The sequence below is a fragment of the Anser brachyrhynchus genome (genome assembly GCF_964034855.1).
Source record: "Anser brachyrhynchus genome assembly, chromosome: 1".
Classification (NCBI taxonomy): Eukaryota; Metazoa; Chordata; class Aves; order Anseriformes; family Anatidae; genus Anser; species Anser brachyrhynchus.
Window position 1 is genome coordinate 148720209 of NC_137694.1, and position 22264 is coordinate 148742472.

General features: G+C 36.0%; 1 protein-coding gene across 5 annotated transcripts in view; it reads left to right on the forward strand.

Annotated features, from left to right (window-relative positions):
* Nucleotides 1–22264, forward strand: part of MYO16 (myosin XVI) — a 386560-nt gene that overhangs the window by 224946 nt on the left and 139350 nt on the right. For all 5 annotated transcript variants that reach the window (XM_080577669.1, XM_080577670.1, XM_080577671.1 and 2 more), the window contains one exon: nucleotides 3061–3208. In XM_080577669.1, the coding sequence (XP_080433795.1) occupies nucleotides 3061–3208 (148 nt within the window). The remainder of the gene's footprint in view (nucleotides 1–3060; nucleotides 3209–22264) is intronic.

Here is a 22264-nt window from a genome sequence, read left to right on the forward strand (position 1 = left end):
ACAGATCTTCCTATTGCTGGAGATGCTAACTGAGATGAACAGTATTTAGCCTTATTAAAGTGGGTGACTTGAAGTAGCTGAAAAGGGCTGAATTAATTTGTGTCATCTAAATAAGTGGTGTTGACCATCATTAAAGTTAAATGTATTAATTAATCGGATAGATGATCTCCAGTATAATTTTTCTTGTTTTTATTAATTGGTGAAGGTTAAAAATACCTGAGTGTGATAGTTATAAAACCCTTAGTGGAGATCTCTGCACAGAAGAAAGTGATCAAAGATTAGTAATGGCCTCTTTTCAAGTTAATTGATGGTAGGGTTAGTTTTACAGAGAAGTAAGTTACAAGCAGAATAAAGATGTAAGACATCCTTCAAGTTCATCTGTCCTGTTTTACCCTGTTGAAATGGCAGCCAGGTAATGATTGATTCTGATCAAAGCGTGTGTCTGGGCCAGCCTGGGCCTAGGTTAAGATTGCATTGCTTCAATTTGCAATGTGCTGCAAATTTACTGGAGGCAGATACATATCTTGCTACCAACTTAATGATTTCTTAAGCATGTCCTTTTACTTCTAGCATGGTTCTTTTTTTTTCATAGTACAGTAACTGAGGGCTAGTTGGCTGATACATAATTTCTCATAATATAAGCTCCATAATAACAGTAATTTTTTTTTTTTTTTGGTAAGATGATTAAATGGGGCAGCTCAGGTCTCCTTGGTTCAGCAAGTCAGCTGTACAGCTCAGCTTTGTCAGTGCTACTGTCTCTTCCGTTGCTAGAACAATGTGTCTGTCAGCACATGTTAGGCCATGCCTGTACTGTTAAATAAAAGAAAGGGTAAAAAGTGACCCTGGATGGCTTACAACTGATCTTCTGCGCTACTTTACTGGTGTTTGTCTAGGATGGTTTGGCTTGTGTGAAGTAGTGCTTCATGAGACAGTGCATGGTTATATGTATTTCAGGGACAGCCCTTACCTGTGAGACCATTCTCAAAACAATATGTTCAAGATTCATTGGTTTTATTTCCCTCCACATTACACAGTTTTCAACACTATTCTCACAGTCCACATTCCCTCACACACATAACTTCAAATAACTTCAAGTTTACAGTTTTTCATTAAACAGTATAGACAGAGATGTAGAGCTCTCCAGAAGATAAGAAGGTGAAAAATGGAAGGTGAAAAGTAAAATCTAATTACCAGAGAAATACAGATGGTATAGCAATAACCAAGCTAGCTGTGGATACTAGCAGCTGGTGACAGGAGTGTGACATTCTGGCTTTGATCTTGGCCTTTAGGCTAATGCAGCTACCATGCTTCTGATAGACACACAGAGATCGAACCTGTATAGCTTTGCTTAGTGTTGCATTGGGCAGTGCCATTAAACTTTAATGCCTGAGTCCAAAACTGTTTTTGAAAATACAGTTTCAATGGTCCCCATCTTTAGAAATCTTTAAACTCCCACTCTGCCTTCAAACTTTAAGTGTCTCAGGCATTCTAAGTTGTGCTTCTTGATATGCCTAGAAATGCAACAGTTTTGACTGCACTGAATAATTCAGTGCTATTTTATGCTTAATCCCAGTTTGCTTCAAAAAAGGAAGAACAAAAAATAATTGAAAAAAGTTAGTGGCTCAAAAATGGTATGTATTTAGAGAACATATCTATTGTGCTACTGGATGCATATACCTGTATTTATGTCATTGAATCTGCAGCAACTATGTGTTGAGTTGGTCATCATCCAGACTGTGGGAAGCTATGGTTTAATATCCTTCTCTGCTCAAAGGGTTTCAAAAATATAGTTCCTCCGTTGCTGAGAAGTACAGTTTAACCTCTAAACTCCACAACCTTTTCGAGGATAAGGATACTCGCTTAAGGATGCTAAGACCCTGTGAAAGCTCTGCCACATTGTGGAGATTGAAAAACATAAAGCTGCAACATAATGTACTGTATCTGAGTCGAGGAGGTCTCAGTTGTATATGAAGGGACCTGTGTCTGGTCTTTGCACCGTAGCTAGTGTTTTACATTAAAGAGTGATGAGATACAGTTTACAAACAGTATGTAAGTGGGAACTGCAATCAGGTTGGTGCTCAGAGGGCTCTGACCAATAGGTACGTTTAAGCCTTCCCTTGTTTTCTTTAGCCTGCTGCATCTGGGAACTGCATGGTATCGTACACTCAGTGGAGGGCTGAAGAGCCCAAAAAAGTGAATCTCTCTCTGTCTCCTCCACATATACCTCTAAAATGCCTGTTACCTGGTAAAGTAGGCAAATAGATCTAGGTGGCCAATATTACTTCTGCTTTTGTGCTGTGCCTCTTTCACGAACCTTAGTGGGCATGAAGTTTGAAGTTATGTATGGTCCTTTAATCAGCATTTCCATAGGCAATTCATGGTCAGGTTCTTCCTCCTTCCCCTTCTTCACAGACGTGCTGATTCATGTGGCTTTTCATGTGGCAAGCTCTCATAGCCCTTCGGAGATGTCTCTGTTTCCCCAGGTACTGGTTAGTGAGGTTGTTGATAACCATATGATTTATCTCGTAGTGATCTAGTAGTAACCATCTAGAAGTTAGGTAGTCAATCTAAACTACTAATCCAAGCATTGTTGAGTGCCCACAGAGAAGGAGGATATAGTTGCATGGGCAGTTTTTTCTAGGACATCTTGAATCTTTCTTGCATCTTTCTCTCTCCATGAAGAGGGAGCTTAGAATAGATGCCAATTCTCAGATGGCTACCCTTTGGTAGATGACTAATAGTTTGTCTCTTAGAAAGTCTTGCCAAATATGACAACTGGTTCCTTAAGCAAACAAAACAGACTATAAATCAACAGCATTATCTTTAAAAATAAAAGAAAGACATTTTTTCCACAAATTTTAGTTGAATTATGGTTTTCTCTATAAATCACATATAAAACCCTAGTTGTATGAATGGTAATATTTTTGATATTATGCTTACGTCAGACTGCTTTATAGAAAGATTTTCTATTCGTCAGTGTCGCAGTGTTGAATGGTTTAAAATATACGAGTTTAGAGCAATCAATATAATGATGAATTTATTTGTTTGTTTCTTAATCAGCTAGGATTTATACATACATGTTGGAGAAGTCTCGTGTCATTATGCAACCTCTCAACCAGAGTAATTTTCATGTTTTTTACTTGATGATGGATGGTCTGTCTGCTGAAGAAAAATACACGCTGTACCTCAGTAATTTGTCTGCACACAGGTAGGAAAACAACTTTATATTTAGTATTAATTTTTTTCTTATTTTAATGCCTGTGAGCTGGTGAGGTTCTTCCTCAAGTAGTTAACTTTTGTGTCCTAACTCTTCAATGTTATTTAGTAAGTTATTTAAACTAAAAAGTAGTTATTTTTACTAAAAAAGTTAAAAGTAGCTATTTTAACTAAAAAAACTAAAAAGATAGAAGTAGTTACTTTAACTAAAGTTATTTAGTATTGAGTCTGTGCTAACAAGGATTTCATTCTGAAATTATTCTCTTAAAAAGTCAGAGTCATATGTCTACTAGGATTATTGCCTTAAAGGAGAAAGAGGAAAAAAACTTTTTAGTTTTCTGATTTATTTTTCCATCTTCTGTGAACTAGAGCTCTTTTTATGTCATTCTTTTTCTGATGAAATATTTTGTCTTTAGCAAAGACTTTCATTAAAATTAGAATTTTCTTCTCAAATATGTTAATTTTGATGAAATTTCACCATATGTAACTGAAATTTAAGTTCTCATTTTAATATTTATTTCATATTTCTAAGAAAAACAGAAACAAAGGTTTGACTGCTTTGAAACTAGGGATAGGATTCAACACCCAGCACCTAAAATTAGGTCTTTTTATCTCCACACGAGCTCCCATGTCTTGGTTCCCATTTACAATCAAAGGCCATTGAGTCCCTCTCAGCTGCATGTAGATTTGCTTGTAGGTGTGTGCTTCAAGGTGAGCTGAACCACATCTGTGGATTCATAAACTGTGCTGACTACATCCCCTTTAACTGTAAGAGCATAAATATAAAGAGCTGTGTATAAACACCTAAATGTAGTGTCTAAGGCTACATATGCTACAAATGTTTATATAAGAAGATTTTTTTTATTATTTTTTTATTTTTTCCAGGAAATTTTGGGATATCTCAACATTTATCAATTCAGATTCTTTTGGAATGAAAGCATATTCCTGAGTTAGATTATTTGCCTTTCTTTCTTCAGTCTTTCCTAGGTGATTCCTAAGCAATATCACTAAAATGAGAGAAGCCTAGTTGGCATTAATGGTCTTCTCTTAAATTGGTTAAGTTTATAATGAGTGCAATGAGTAACTATAAAATGACCAATAGTAATTAAAATGATTTAAACTGAGTGTTTTCAGTTTTTTGTATCTGCATGTTTTTCCCATGGATTTCTCTCTCAACCTTTCTGTCTGACTAATACCTGCATAAAGCAGTACTTCTCAAGTTTGGGCCTGTAAAGAGAAAGATACAGCATTCATTTTTGTGCAGGAATAAAGTTACTTGATTCCAATTGTCTTAAACAGAAATCTTTAGGCTACCATCGTTTGGTAATGTTTTAACCTGTTAACACATTTCATATTATACAGAATAGTACAAAGCACTAACTTTGAAGTAACCTGAGGCTAAATTGCTTTACCAAAAACTTTCAAAAGGAGCGTGTGTGGGAGAAGAGTTAAATTCTGTTTTAAATCCTTTGAAGACCACAAGGATTCTCAACTCCTGATCATTAATTTATTGCTCTTTTATCAAATGTTGTTTGGAATCCCTCAGTTTATTCAGAAAATGAAACAGTTTGAAGTCATTTTGCAAGAAGCTCCAACAGGAAAGAACTTAGCAAAAGCCTGAATAATTAGATTCACATGAACAAAGAGTTATCTGATAAGATAACTGATAAGCATCCAAAAAGAACAAAATAGCATTTCTAAATAGATGTCTGTATATTAGAGTGCCAAAGCTTTATAAGTAATTTATGGCTGAGTATTTGCATAAAGCTGCTTTTATCAATAAAGCTTTGCTTTGGCTACATAGAGTAGATTGTATCTTTCATGACTGAGAGTTTGGGCCAAGTATTTCTTTCCTTAAACTCCTGAGTATAGGAGTTCAGTGGCACAGATTTTTCTTGGTTGATGGAGTTAAACTAGAGGTAAGTTTGTATGGCATCAAATTCATACATGAATCAGGAAGGCAGAATTTGGCTTTTGTTAGTAATTCTAGATTTCTGGCTTAGTCAAATTTTTATGAGATCATATCGTTCTGGAAACATCAATAAGTGAATTTGTTATGTTTTCTTTAAGCAAGTGTAATCTTGACTCTACTATCAAATTTAATTAGATAACAGCCCGTTTGAAACTATAGGTGGTTCATAACCAACTCGTTTCTGATAATTTTTCTGTTCCTTTTTATATTGTTTAAAGTTGCACCTTTAAGTAGAAGATTAAACAGTCTTAATAAATAATGTCTATTAAGATTGCAAGATACCCCTGTTTCTTCATTGTTTGCTTAAGCCATTATAATATGAGAAATGAGATGTAGCATTGATTTCTTATTCTCTTTTTAAATGAAAGTACCTGACAGAGTCATAGCAGTATTGTTGATAGTGGTTATTTTTATGCTCAATGCCGTAAAAGGTGAGATGTAGTTCATGTGCTAAACAGTTTATAGTCCTGGACTAAGAGTCATTGTAAATAATAAAAAGGGGAAACCCCTCCCCTTTGTAGTCACTGAGAGTTTCAGTAAGGCTGGAGTTTCACCCCAATCTGTAGGGCAGTTACTAGGTTGTAATTCTGCAGTGCTTGATGCCTTCCAGGGAGGGATCTTGAGTTTAGAAACTTCAAGGCATGTGCTTGCAAACGTAACAACTGTTAGGGCAGCTTGTGAAAATCAGGAGTGGGCCACTTTTTTTTTGAGGCTATATATAGCTGGGGTCTTGGAGTAGCAAGCCACATAAACCTTCGTAGGGAGGGACCAGAATGAATACGTCTCCCACTGTATCTGCATGTGGATCATGGTGAATAAGGACAGAAACAATTTCTGAGAGGTAAGATCATTTTTCAAGACTGAACAGGGGGAGCACATCAGATAGAGAGAGAGAGAGTCTCAAAAGGGCAAGTCAAGGCTTTTTGCTCCACAACAATTACTCCCCTGCATTCATTTCATTCAGAAGCTGATTTTATCAGTAGATCCTTGACTGAAATTTCCAAAATTTCTCCTAACTTTGTGTTTCAAAAGAACTTCAGATTTTTATTTTGCTGATGATACGTAATACAAGAGAGACAAGAGACTAGAGATTTAAAGTTATATTCTTGATTTGCTCTTCTTTTTTTTTTTTTCTTTTGTCTGGGTGCAGATACGGTCCCATTACAGTAAGCATTGCTTTTCTGGCACATGAAGTTTAGCCTCATAGTTACAGTATGTGCTACCTTAGTGATAAATCTTGCAATCAAAGTGAAATAGAGAGAGCAAAGAAGAGAAGTGACAATGGTGACAGACCAGTTTATAAATTGTCTTTATGATGAAGAAATGGAGCTAAACAGAGATCACAAAGACAGAAAAGAAAAAAAAATGTGGGAAAAATCTTACGGAAAAATGTTGAGAGATCTGATTTTATTTTGGGGGGCCAATTGTTTCATATTAGCATTGATATCCCAAAGCTATAGTGTATATATAAAAATAAAAGAATGTATAGCAGGTATAAGTAATATACTCAAATACGCTGTCATTAAAAATCATGTCATTACATTTGTATATGCATATTAGAGACATAACTTAAGGCTACTTAGTTATAGAAAATTGTTTCAGAAAAGATAGTTCAACCTGATATTACCATTTTTGATTTAAAGAAGGTTGCTAGTTATCCTAACTGATTGTACTGTTGTGGCTTCTGGTAGGCAAACTCATACAATGCTCTCAGCTCTGCAGGTTGATACGGACAAAAGGACATTTTTTAGTCCTCTCTTGTAGTGTCAGATCTTTGTCACCCTACATTTATAGGTTGAAATATGCTGTTTGCAAGTAAACTGTATGTGTAAAAATAAATAGCTTCAAGCTGGGGAAAATGTAAATGCACACATTCATGCAGAAGCTGGACTGTGGTCAGGGACTACATTTTGTGTTTGTAGCTCAGGCTGCTATTCCCAGGCATGTAAAACTTTCCTGATGCTCACAGAAGAATGTACACTGCAGTGTGTGCTCTGCCTGTGATATTTTCCTCACCCATTAAAAGCAATGAAATTCGTATGCCACAATAGCTGTAGATAGTTCACAGAACTGATTTTCTTTTGTGGTTTTTCAGTGCTGGTCCCTGTCCACTCTCAAAAAGAAACCTTTCCGTTAATTTACTGTATAAAGTAGTAATTTTAGTGAAGTGATTGAATTCTGAATCTAAGTTGATCAGGCTATTTTTGCTTGACCACTGAGGAAATCACCTCCCATTCTAAGTAGTAAAGTTTGGTTTTCACAAAGGAGTTGGAGAAAACAGTAAGGTAAAGTGAATAGTATAGAAAAGATCCCAGTATACATTTTTTCAGAGACATTATGTGCAAAGCCTTAAATTTGATTTTTGTGTGTGTGTGTTTCCAGGCATCACCTTTTCTAACAAGCACTTATACAACGTGTACAAAGTGGTGATTATTTATTACCATTCATGTGGATCCCCACTCTGCCTTTCCCTCACACACGAGCTCAAGATGAGAGTTTTCAAGATAGTGAGTGGCCGCATAATCCAACTTTCCCCAGTTCAGCATACGTGGGAGGCAGCCTTTGTTTTCTAACTGCTATAGATATAAAGACAGGATGACATTACATGTTTCCATGTCTTCTCTACTTTCTCTATTTCTTCTCCTTTTTTTTTTTTTTCCATTGGATACCTTTACCTTTTTGTTTGTTTGTTTTTTTTCCAACTGTTTGTTTGTTTTCTTGTTTAAAATGCAAAAGAGAGAATATACCTTAACTGTTTCGTGTATGAATGTTGTTTGTCTACAAATGTAGCTGTGGCAGTCTAATAATATAAGGCAAATTCATAGAGAAAGGTTTTTGTTTTTTTTTTTAATTAGTTCCACATAACTGGAAAAATAGACATTTTAGGGTTCTTCTAGTCCTCTGATATGCCATGTTTTTTCCTTGTATTCAAGCCTGATAGGTCACTTTTTTCCTCACAGGTATTTACTTTGATTGAAACACTCAGTACCCCCACAAAGTCCAGCTGCATCCTTAAAAATTCACAAATATAGTTATGCAATGCCATTTTGATCCCTTTGCTTCATAAGTTACCTGTTGCTGTTATCTGTGCCTGATGACTAGAGGGAAATCTGAACAAGTGTTAGACCTGCCTTACAAGATTGTTTGGATCTAAATACTCTGAATGACATTACTAAATCTTGGAGGGTTGCATCAGATTTTCCCACATGTGGCAGTCCTGCTTGATTAATAACTTCCATATGAAGTGCCAAGTTACATCACCTTACCAAAGTGCTGTTAGAGTTTGTGTGATGGAGATAGCTTTCAACATAAGTTACTTGTACCCAAATCCTCACTCTTGCCCCAATAAAGTCCGGCATTGAAGATCTATGAGCTTCACTGGTGAGGATCAATGTTGGGTTTTTTTGATGGAATAAAGCTCCAGGCAATCAAATACAATGAATGCCTCTTTTCTAAATGAAGGAAGAAGGTAAAGATCAGCCTCAGAGGTTCCTTGTCTGTCTTTCACTTTTCCATTGCAAACGTATGGGCACAGAAGGGAAGAAAAGCTGTGACAGGAGATGTTAAGCCTATCATCCCTGTAGCTGCATGGCCATAAGGGTCATTTTTTCTCTGGCCGTAGCCCCTTTCTAATTCTTCAGTGCAAATAATAGCAACCTATCACTTCTACTTTTCTTTAAATGTCGTTTCTTCTCAAGCACATCCAGGGAAAACATACAGGGGAGACTTTTGAACCTTAAAATCATTCCCAAATGCTAGCAACATTTTTTCTCAGCCTTCGTTGAGTTGTCCGTTTCTAGTGGCATTTTCAGGATTTAGTCAATTCCATGTAATGACCAGAGAGAAGCTGGAGCAGGTGCTGTCCTGTGTGGGCAAGGGATCTGGGGGTGGCAGTGGGGCAGGACCCTCACCCACCCAATACAGACCTTCAGTACCCAGCAAGTTCAAGGATGGGCCACTGGGGTCAGATGCTGGTGACCAGAATGGCCAGGTAGGGCCGTGGGGATGGGGACGGGCCAAGGCCGGGCTGGGACATCAGCGCACAAGTGGGGCTGGGGAGGTCTGTGGCTGGGCACAGGCATGGCTGACTACAGCCCAGGCCACAACCAAACTCGAAAGATTCTCTAGAGCCAGAAGGGGTCCCAGCAAGGCTTCCTGCACAGCCCAGGCAGATAGAAACCTTTGAGGAGGCGGGGGGCAGTCAATGCCCTGACAGAAATGTGAAAGGTCCTTCATCAATTTTCAGTTAGTGTTAATGAATATCTAATCTGCTCCCCCACATTATCAAAAACCAGCTAAATCTTCAGAAATCAGGATTAATTGCTCACTTTTGCATATGTATATTTTCTTCAATGTATATATATTCTTTTGTAAATTAAGGTAATCCTATAAACCTGTACTTAATTAACACTTTCAATATGTGGCAGCTGTTTTGGTGGCTATTCAGCTAAAGATTTGAAGTTTGTCTGTCACCCCTAAGATTTTCTTGCCATGGATCTTCTGGCACTTAAGTTCCTAGTAAGAAAGCGTATGAAAAAAGGGAAAAACCTGAATCAGTCTCCCACTTCTTTTTCCTTTCCCAAACTACTTTTCAATCTTGCATTAAGTCATACAGATAAATTATCACTGGATTCTACTGTCTTTATGTTCATCTTTCTGTACTTAACATTGACCACCCTACTAAAACATGAGCCAAGGACCTGAAATTTAGAAATGCATCTGATGTTTTACAGAGGATAAGTAATTTTAAAGACTGAGTGACTATACATGGGTGATTCTCAAAGGCAGTATCTGAAATTCATCATCTTGCCATTATCCTACTCCCTGGAATTGTTCTAGGAAAAGTTTTACCTTGCCTAGAGTAACTCTGGAGCACTGAGAAAAAGTTATCCATCAGTAGGTATCCAAGCTAAATTGAATATCATGTCTGATACAAATCTTATTTTTTTTTCTGCTTGTAATCACTTTGCGTAACAGCTGAAGGGTTTAGAGGTGAAACTCAGATTAATGAGACAAAAGATTTTATGAGATATTTTCTGCAGTCATTAGAATTATTTTTAATGCATAAAGGTTCAAAGACATGTTTTTTCTTATATTTCACGTGTCTTAAAGTAATATGCCCTGAATTTGTGTGTGCATGCACATGTCTAGGCATTTCTTGGAAAAAAAAATACTTAGTGAAAACTCTAGGTTTTTATCTCATTTCTCTGTTGTTTTTTATTTATTTATTTATTTATTTTCCAGATTCTTTCTTTTGTGAAGGTCTCTTAAATTGCAAAAAAATTAAAAATAAATAAAAAAAGAAATCATGTTCTGACTGAACCGATTCATATTTTTTGTTACTGTGCAAGTTTTTTTGTCCTAACTATATTGCACATAGCACTTTGCTGTTCTCACAAAAGCTTGCATTTTAAGTACATGAATACTTACAAGACAACGCAGTGATACAGCACAAGCCATGTATATTAGCATGCCTAGACAGCAAAGGACCATTGAGGTTTAAAGATTTTTCAAGCGTGCTTGATAAACTTTCTAACTAATGTGGTAATGGGAGAAGCCACGGTGTGAAAATCAGTTTTGAACCCAGATTTCAAAACCTGAGGGAGTTAATCAGGAATTTTATTGTTCCATCAATGAAGATAATTTTTACCAAATTCTGATGTCCTTGAAGTTTTCATATGGTCCATGATGAATTAAAAACTGCTTCAGAGTTGAAATCAATGCAGCAGCGTCTATGATAAGGGGGCATATAAGTTCAGAGCATATATACATAGAGCAGCTGGAGAGAAAAATAACTTTGGTATATGTATTTCGATGGGAGATCGAGGGCTGTAGCAGCTATACATTTACAGGGAAGTTAATGAAAATCAAGAATAAGAAATAATTAATTTGTAAAGACTAGCAAAATTCACTTATTTGATTTAACTTTTTTTTTCCTATTATTCACATTATTTTTAACATCTGCCATACTTGGCACACTATTTTGTGTAAGTTAATATGTATCCAAGCTAAATAAATGAAGTTGTGTTTTCTCTTTGAAAAAAAAAAGTAACCATACTAATAGTATTTCAGTTTTCACTGACTGTCAAAAAGGTAGGATCTCAGATAGGGCTCAGTATCAGTAAATATTAAACCACTAATAGAATATAGTTTGCATATTTTCATAAGAAAACTATAAAAACTGGAGACAGTTTTTTTAAGCTTCTTTTTTTTTTTTTTCTGAAAATAGCTAAAGATTGTTTTTTTCCTGTTATAAAGTGGAAGAGACCTTTACAGAAAGCACTGTGTATTCTTCTTCCAAAAGATGGATTATTTACAAGGTTCTTAAATTAGACTTCCAAAATATGCAGCCTGGAGTATACACTATTGACTATCTCAATAATAATGAAATAAAAAGTTTGCAATACTTTCCAGCTACCTGCAAGCTTGGCTTGGTTTCATTAATCTGATAATTGCAGGAACTTGAACAAATTAGTGAGATAAGCTACATTTTAAGATTTCTATATTTCAGAAAACTATAGAAAAAAAAACTTTTTTTTTTTACAGTGATTTTGTTGACCACTCTTAGTTCATGTTGTGTAGTCAACTTCATTAAGAAATAACACTTTTAAAGTGTTTGTGGTCTTAGTTATTTTTATTCTTTTTATCTCCTTTGTCTTCCTACACAGGGCTAAGGACTGCTTAAAACTCAATTCTAAGCCTCTGCTGTACTCAGATGAAAAATTTTCACAACAAATGTGCCATTTTTGTTTTTCTTCATTATTTTTTTTTATGATCCTAGATGGGAGAAATCAATATTCAGAAAATGCTTTTCCCTAAAAAGCTGGGCCTCTTTGGTGTCTCATGCTGAAAAGACGCAATAGTCATTCTTGAAAAGTGAAGTGTTGGGTTCTGCTTATGTTGAGGCAAGATTATTAACTCAGTAGGGAGGCTTAATCCAGAGTTGGAAAATTTGGCATCACTGTATTCCCCTTACTCTAATTATCCTCTTAACTTCAGTTGGAATTCTGCTGGAGTTTATTTTAGTACAAAAAGTGGATATGGAAAGGTGAAGCCCTAAGTAAAATTGAAAACAGGTTGTTTTTTTTTTTTTTAATACATCAGCAAGTAACAAAAATTATACACTTCAATCAGTTTACATCTTCACTATGTGATTTACTTGCATTTCAGCTGTCCAGAGAAAAGCTGTAACTGTGAATGTTTGTTTTTTAACTATTGTCATACAATATTACTGTGGAAATTTGATTCACAATCAGTGGTACTATTTTAATGACAAGTTCTGTAGAATCTGACCGTTATGAGGCAATTCCGTTTACTTACATTGCAGTGAGGTCTGACAGCTAAACTACACCAGCTGGTTATTAGAAAGCTAATGGAGAGAGGAAGCAGGTTTAAACTTGCTTCAGTGAGTTTTGTATCTGGAATCGTTTCAACATCAAAAGAAGTTGTCTAAATCTTTTCTGTTGTTTTGGTTATTTGCTTTGCTTTGTTTATTTTGTTTGTTGCATACCATCTAGTCTTTCCCTCTTTACCTTGTATTTGTTCAATGATTATTTTTTTTTTGAGGTTGAACCTTCTCAACTGGATTTGTAACATGAATATTCCAGCGAAATGTGCTTTCACATTGCACTCTGTTTTTCCCTGCCCACTTATAACTTCACTCTCCACTTCCCCTTTATTCACACTGGTAGTATCATTTACCTCAATATTCTTACCTTTTTCAGTTTTCCCATGTCTTCATCATTAATGCATATTTTCTGAGTAAACAGTGTTCATGGGATTATTGAACTTGTTTTATTCTTTTTCTTTCCCAGAAATGAACAGGAATTGAACCAAAATGAACATTTTATCACCCAGCTCTCTTTTTCTTGTCCTACTCCTTCTTCGAAATTCAGGCTCCGTTAATCTCTTGGAGCATGATTTTCAAGCATCAGTGTTGTTCTTTTCACTTCAAAGAAGGAAGGGTTGAGAGGCAATGTCGGTAAATGGCTGACGTGTGTGATTTGTTATGCAGCATAGTAATAATCATGACTAACTCACTTGGTTTTGTTGAGGATGGACACCAGAAAATTTACTGTATGTTGTCTTAAAATATGTCTTCATGTTGTAAAGTGTTATTTATTAATCGGAACTAATTTTATCTGAATCCAATGAAATCTGAGCTTTTCATAGTGCACATTTTCTCAGGTATACCTGAAATTGAAAAATACAGCAAAGTTTAACAAAGTCTGGGGGATTTTTAAACCCCCCTCTCCCCCCTGTTGTATTTTTTTAAAGAGTTACTCTGCGGTCTAATTTATCTAATTTTTCTAATTTTTCTTGTTCTTGTACTTCACTTCTGTTGAGGTAAGCTTTCAGGCCAGTAAACTCCCAGATTTTAATGGAAATTAAGTGGAACGCTAAGCGGCCTATTAGTGTACAGAACAAATTTCTCAGTGTGTTTTAGCAGGGCAGATATGATACCTGGACTGTATAGACTAAAACTTCCACCCTAAAATTACCTCTTTATACTTTAATATTCAGAAAATAGTGTCTGGTACTTGGTGTTAAATCAAAAATTATATCTTTCTGAAAATTGATTCAGTTTCCTCTATTTTAAACTCCCTCTTTATATGAGATATTTATGGGTCGTTACATCAGATACATTTCTAGGAGGTATCATTGCAATTACAGAAGATGTAATCGGGATCATAGCTCAGGTTTTCAAAACAAAACTGAAATATTAATTTGTGTCATCTGCTTTATTTTGCAAATTAAGCAGCTGTTTTTTGCTCCGTTTGCAGATATGTAAACCTCATGCATAGTATACATCTGTGTTATTAACTTTATTTCACAATATTTGTTTTGAGTATCTGGCTGTGCAGTTGTTTTGGGTGGTTCATCTTAAATTCGGGTTAGTTGCATACATACGAGCACACTTGCACTCTAATTACATGTCAAGATATCCAAAATATTATTTTTGAACTTGAAAGCAGAGGTATCTTAGCCTTGGATTTTGATGATTAATTTATTTATTCCAATTCTGACATTAGCTGTATATTATAGCATTACTGCTTTATTCTCAAAGGATCCTTCAAGAAAATATAGCTCCAATGATGGCTGGTAATCATTAATTTACATGAAATACGAGAATAATTTTTATTTAACAAAACAAAGGTAGTAAAATAAGTCTGAGACTTAGCTCAGTGTCTTTGTCTTAGGTCCCAAGCGGGCTTGTTATTTGTCTGGCTTTCAGAATAAATGCTATAGAAATTCTGCTTTGTTCAAGAGTGTAAATCTGAAACTCATATTCCTCTGGGTATTTTCCTTCATCTGATGTTAACAAACCCCTCTTCATTGTATTATTCTTCATACATATTGATTGAATAGTGGCAGAGGGTGTATAGCACTCCACTGACAGACTCTCAGAGGTAAAGAAATCATTCATTATGATTACCTCTCTTTTCAACAATGTTTTTTCTCTCACTCATAATTCTAACAAGCTGAGCATGTAGAACTAACAAGGTGTAAATGAACAAATGAGATGTGTTTTCAGGAATAAATTGTATTTATAAAGCAGTACAGTAAAGCCAAGGCACCTCCTCCCTGTGTTTCTCTGTTATCCTAAAGGCACTCAGATATCTGGTAATCTTTGATATTTTACATTCCTTTGGTGCCAGTAAGCTGTTTGGAACAGAAAAAATAACATCAGACCATATAAAACCACTTTGACTTTTGCCTTTTTAAAGCTGTAGCCAGTTTACTTCTGCATGTTTCGTTATAATCTACGAACTTGCATTCCTTCATTTGACTTGGCATGGTATCATTTGCTATTTCTTTGATTGAGAGAGGCTTTGTCTTTCTTGTCTCCATTGGGGTTAGCATGATACGGAAACATGTGCAGAAAATAAGAGGAGAATAATCTGTCTGTGGCATGAAAGATAAAGAGTGGGAGGCAGGAAAAAATGAAATCTGTTCAATCCGAGAGAAAGAAACAAACCTGATAATTAAGAGCACTGAGAACTATAGGGTACATGCAAATTTACTGAAGACAGAACATACATCTGTCTTAGTTTTAGCAGAAAACTAAATGCACAATAAAACATTGTTTGGAATAAATGGCTTGAAATGGAGAAAGAAAAATGCAAAATTAAATATAATATAAACCAGATGACTTTCCAACTTGTTGTGAATTCTGTTGATGAATACCTTACACCTTAAAGTTTCTGGGCCATGTTCAACCTTTTGTTAGAAAAGAAAAATCTCCAGAGATCTGTGGAAGTTATATATATATATATCTTGAGGCTAAATTTGGTCCCCTGTTGAAGAAATTAAATGCTGACTGTTTAGGCAGCCCACCAGTATTTCACTTCAGACTGACAATGGATGTAGCTCCAAAAGATGAAATTGCTGTAGAAATCCTAGTTTAAAAGTAGACGTGATTACTCACTTATAAAAATGGTAGAGAAGCTCATTTGGCTTTTAGTTTAAGTACAAAATATGTCTCTGCACTTTACTAGGATGCTAATCGTCTCCTATGTGGGGGGAGATTCAGTGGATTCAGCTCCTGAAACCACTTAGCATAAATCTACAGCGATAATATAGTTCTGCAATTTATATTTCAAAAGTCACTCTTAAAATCATCCTGATACAATTACTGTAGATGAATTTCCAGTCAGAAATGGGTCATTTAAGAAATTGTTATTGGCATATGGCAGCCCCAGTCATTGAACGTGGCTCATCTCAACTTAATGTTAGATCGGAGAGAGATGATACCTCTCACTGTTGTTTGAACTGGCTGCATGTGCTGGGCTCCCTGAACTAGCCTGATTTTTTTGACTTCACTGGAATAACTTCACTGTTACTGTTAGCCTGCTCCCTCTGGGAAGGTCAGCAAGGGTTGACCCAAAGTGTAGCCTGGTTTTCTTTCCTTAGTTCTTTCATTAAGCATAGCTCAAAATCACCTCTACACGGAGGTTAAACCCGATTGTGTCAGGTTGCTGCTGTTCAGAGTTTCTTTTGATTCCTGCTGAAATTGCATGTAGATTTTTAATTATTATTATTTTTTTTGAGTTATAATTACTCAAATTGAGTTTTGTAATCCTAGATGTAGCTGTCTTGAGAATATGTTAATCGAGTGCTAACAACCAGAGGTTGTTAGGATCTCGGTTTTATACAGCTCCTAAAAATGGCAGCTCCATCAGTCCTGGCTTCTAAAATGATTTTATGCAGTGTAGTGCTGGACAGAAGAGTCCAGGAATGTCTTGTACTGCATCGCCACCATGCAGGCGGTCTGTGAAACTACTTTGTTCTGGGTGAGGGTCTTCTCTCTCTCTCTCATTTACGACACATCTCTGAATCACAGTACAAAGTGCTGCTGCTGCGGCTCACTACAGTGCAACAAAAATCATATGAAACTTGATGTGCTCAGTGATTGATATCAAAGGTAAACAATATTGTTTCAAGTATAGTGTCAATATTTTTGAGTCACCTTTGATTGGCAGTCAACAGATTTAAAATAGTACTGTTTGGGAGGGATGCTTAATGATTTTCACATATATGCTAGCCTGTCTAACCATGGAGAGCTACATTTTTACATACCTGTGCAAACAGCACCTGGGATCAGACAAGGAGACATACTGAGGAGTGCTGGGAATAGTTCAGAGGGCTTCAAGGAAGAAACATGGAGGCTCTGTGCTTCTTGACACATCATTCTGGTCTGGGACCCGTCTGTGCTAATAAGGCCTCTGCTTATCTGATCTAAAGTTTCAACATTTCTTGAACAGTGGTAATATGGGTGAAAAAGTCCAGTTTGAGCAAAGAAAGTTGCAAATCAAGAAAGTCCTCTAAAATAAAGAACTTGGTAGAAAATTTCTGCTGACTAAGATGGTGGAAATGGGCACTGAAACAATGTACAAATACTTTTTGAGAAACAAACTGCATTTGTAATAGTCATTACAGAGAAGCAAAATTTCTGGTTTATGACGTATGCTGGTACCTTCTAATTTGTACTTTAACCTTTATGAAATTTTAGCATGACCAAGTCACTAAATGAGTAAAAATCACTTTACTGAGCTGGTATTGCAGCTTAATATTAAACTTACAAAGCAATTGCAGTGTTTATTTTGACACTGGTACACTGATGCCAGTTTCATGATCTGTTTTGTTACTACCCAAGATGAGGATTACAGTGCCAATCTCTTGAAGGAAAAAGTCTGAGGCTTTTCACAATAAAAAATGAATGATGAAAATGATAACATTAAATGGGAAAATTATTAATTTAGCAGAATAATTACTGGAAAACAATTGGGGATTGTCCCATGTTATTATATTTTTGCAGTAATTAATAGAACTCAGAAAATGTCTGTATAATCCTCCTTTGATATGTTTTTCTGTTGAAATCACTGCTAGCTTGGGCTTTATTTTCTGTCACTTTCCTGTCCAAAATACAGATAGGTTAAAACTGTTAGTTCAAGAGACTTCACCTTTTTTTCCTAATGATTCTGAGGATTTGTGTTTGCTTCTGTGTAAGTCACCTGTCTTTGTTACCAGGTGCAGCTGGAAAAATTAGATTCACTGTTAAGAGATGCATTTGCACTTTCTTGTACCTGCAATCCTTTCCCCCATTTCCATCATGTTCTCAGTGATTACTTTCCCACTATATTTTAATCTCCTTTACGTAAACTTGACGTATTTCCAAGGCTAAGTTCCCTGCTAAACAGGCCTCCTCAGTCACAGAATAATTAAGAGGAAAGGAGTGGAGCATCATCCAATAAAATACATCCTATGGTGAACTTAACTTAAGATATCTCACAGTGTAAGGTTGATTGCTAAGTCAAAACTGGAACAAAGAACATATTATCAAAATATGTGGTTCCATGGTTTATTGTGGAACCTGTTTTTCCAACATGCAATTCTTATCCTCGCGAATATCTTCCCTTTCTAGATTCCTGCATATCTTAGAAAAAAACAAAGGGCTACTCTAAGGCATAGTTCATTCTGCTGTCATCTTCTGTGTTTCTTTTAAAATTTATTTTGTTTTTCTTTATTTTATTTTTATCCCATTTTGTTTCATTTTCAAGTGTATTTGGATACAAACCTAGCTTCTCTACAGCACTAAATTGCAAAAAGTGCAAATCCCTATGTGTAAACACAGTGTAATTTTAGCAGTAAGACTCAGCAGGGGAGACTCTTTGTCCTATTTGGATGCACAAACCACAGAAGTATGGAGGTAAATCTGCAATTTTTGGATTTGGGAAGGTCATTTTCTTTTATACATTGTAAATTCAGTGTAACATAAAGAACCTGCCTAGGTGCAGCCCTTCAATCAAATCCTCAGTGTGCTGCCCGTAAAATTTGCTTTAGGTTCACTGAGCATACAGCTTACTGGTCTCTAGCACTTTCTGCCTTACGAGAGGCAATGGGAGGCAACCTGGGAATTTCAATGTCAGATTTCGTCAGGCATGATTGTACTGGCAGGGCCGAGAAGGTGGCAGAGGAACACCCGCATGCATGCAGCCTGTTCCCATCTTTGGCAGTCCTGCACTTGGGTGCCATGGCAGGGAGGCAAGCAGCCCTTGCTGAGCAGGGGAGAGCAGCCGTGCTTTCACCATAACTGAGCCCTGTGCTCAGGGTCATGTAATTTTATGGCTGTGGGAGAAGCAGGAGCCTCTGCTGACCACTAAAGACTGAGGATGGCTGGTTACTAAATAGATAACATATATGAACACATACATACTTACTTCATTTAAAGTAGAAAAATGACTACTCTTGCTTTGTAAAATACGTGGGTAAAGTTAGGTACTTCACCAACTTGTATTCATGCGTTGTGTGAGACTTTCTTAACCTGTGAGAGGGAAATTGTTACTGATTATTTATATTACACTCTATTAATGTTTCTTTAAAATGCTTTAAAAATGCTATTAATGCTTCTTTAAAATGTCTTGTTCTTGTGTAAATAGTGTATGTATCTCAGTATTTCAAAAGCAACTGGTGACTTGGGTGACCTTCACTTTTTCTGTCCAAGTTAGGGATCTTACTGTTCAGAATTACTTGTTTAGGATACATACCTGAATACACACAGCCATACCTGCACACACAGGAAGAAGAGGGCTTCTTGTAAACAAGCTGATCTGACACTGATCCAGGGACTACAGTCAGCAGTTATATGAAATCAGTTTGAAGTGTATTAGCAATGTTTTAACTGGATACTGGTGCAAGTTACAAGCAGATACCAAAAGCACTTTTTGAATTGTAGATCTGATACTGTGGCTCTTAACCCAGTAAGCTTTATTTAATGAATCAGCATTAAAGAAGTAGCAAATGCTGATGGAGAAATCCCTTGAGGCTCATAAACTACCTGGCAACTAGTGCCAAACTAAGTCTGAACACAGGACTACAAAATAACTCTTGGTTGTAGGAACAAAGTTCACACACGATTTCTGAAGCATTTCAGGACATGGATTAGACCAGTTTGCACTTGCATACAGTTTGACTTATTTACTTTGTGTTCATCACTGCTCAATATTTGCTAGTTTTTATCTTTGTCATCATCACAACCACCACCATCATCATGCTTGTTATTTAGTGTGTATTCAACTTCAAAATTGTACTGTTAAATTCACAGATTTGTGATTTTTGAGTGATTCTGTCCTGTAATACTGAGTGATATGAACAACAGGCACTAAAAAGTATGCTCCTTTATTATTTCTTTAAATTTCATTGGGGCTGTGAAAAATCCTATTTTGATTCACTACTGTGTGCATTCTTTTTTTTTTTTTTTTTTTTCTTGAATGGAATTATCATGGAATTACACTTTCATGCGGTTTTAGGAACATGGGCAGGAGTTTCTGGTTTAAGTCTACTCCACAGGAATATCAATACAGTTAAAAGATAGTGTGCTTGAGTTTAGCCTAAAGACATTTGGCATTTTGAGAATAAAGTCCAAGCTGTATCTTTTTGCTTTCCATTTGAGTATATCCACTGTCTGTAGAAACCTACGTACTTAATAGTACAGGGGCACTTCTTACAGAATGTTTTGAGGTTTTCTTATGAAAATGTCAAGTCAAAAATATTTACTGAATAATTGTATAAAACTATTGTAAGGTTTCTGTACTGATCCCAGTTTACAAAAGATGTATCTTAACATCTGGTTTTCTAACTTTAGAAAAATACAAATAAGAGCTGTTCTGGCTATCACCAGAGCTGTCTGCAGTGTTTAATTTATTAATGTTGTACTGATACTTTACCTACTGCCATTAACACAGTTATTTTTAAAATGCAGTTTTTGGTGCCTTATTGCACCAGCCATGATCAGAAATCTGTACACTTATATAGCAGTAATTACAGCTCAGTGCTACTGCACAACAAGTTTCAAACGATGTAAAATTTGTTCATCTTGGAATTGGTTTAAAAGCTGAAGACAAAAGAAAAAAGACAATAAAAATATGCCCCTTTTCCCTTAAAAAAAAAAAACACCACACAACACAACTAGAAGCTATTCATTATCATGTTCTGTAAATGTCGTTTACTTCATTGATGTCAACTGTTTTGTTTTGTCTTTATCTCACCTCTGTTTACATATCAAACAGTGCTAAGTGCAAGGCAGCTTTTCCTCACTAAACAGTGTACATTGTCCTCTCTCATTCGCATGACAGATCTAAAGAAGTAAAAATGTTTGTTGTATTTCTTATTCTGTGACTTTGAAAGTGTATTCCAGTTTATTGGCATTTATTTTTGAAAGGTAATGTTTATACACTCAATACTCTTTGTCCCAGCACTTTTGAAAAAAAAAAAAATATCTGCAAATATGTAAAGCTATGAACTCATTCACTCTCAGTCTGGTAAAACAGTCCTTAAATTCAGTGTTTAGTTATACCTAAATTAAAACTTGGGACGTAGCAGGGGACAGCTAACTCTGTAGGAAAATATGGTGCATTTCAGAGAAAGACTTCACAAATGTTTAAAGTGAGGACAGTAAACTGACCTAGTTTTTAGAAAACTGATAGTATAAGGGGTAACATTTCATCTGGAACTAAGATATATCTGAGCAACTGCAATTTCTGCTTAGGTTAAAGTAAAAATTAACTGAGTTGGCAATGTTGAATTTTTCCTGATGATCACTGTGCTTAATCAGGGTTGCTACCCTGAGCTGGGTGGGAAGGAGGGATGCAGACTGCACAGGCAAAAACCACACGCTTTTCACATGATTGTGCAGGTACATGGTTCATTGGGCAGCCCTAATAAGGGGAAGGAAGGGATTTAGTTTGTTAATCCATGCTTCTTAATACAATGTCACATTAAATGACACCGACAACATGCATATTGATTGTGTTAGAGCTGGAACCTGATTATGAAATACTGCTTTAACCTCCTATGACGTTGACCCTCTTGAGAATTTTCTAGCAACAAAGCATCAATTAATGATGATTTAAGACTTTGTAATAAGAAAAGTCCAATTAATACTGGCTTTCTTTTAGGCATATTATCTAAAGATAGGTAAAGTTAAAAGATAAGTCTTTGTGGCTCATTGTGGAGTGTAGCAGAGACACCTCAAATGATGCTGAGCAAAACATGCTATAGTTACTATAGGGCCAGTGGTCCCTTTGAGGTAATTAGTCTCACTTACTGTGCTTTCTGTACTACACCTAGGTCATATAGGTATAGTTCACGAATACTTGTGTGATACTGCATTGCACTGTGTAGAAATACATCTATGATGTGGGGATATGCCTGGAAATTATATAGGCAATGCTTAGGGCAGCTTGAGGACTAGGTCTCCACTACTACTTATCACCTGCTTTGTATCTTAAACACTTCATCTGGTTTTTTCCCCCCTTTATAAAGAATCAGAGTGCAAAGTAGGGTACCAAGCTATAACTCCTGATTCTACTTCATATTAACGCTTATTATGCTACTAAGATTCAAGTGGAATCAGTGGGATGAAGCACAGGTTTGAAGCTAGTTGCATATAAATATTTACTGAATTGGGACAATAAGTAGTAGTGTGATAAATTTTTCTTCTTCATAGTACATGTAAAACTGGCAAGAAAAAAAAAACACACAAAAAAACTTAATTCCTTCTTGTTATTCCAGTGG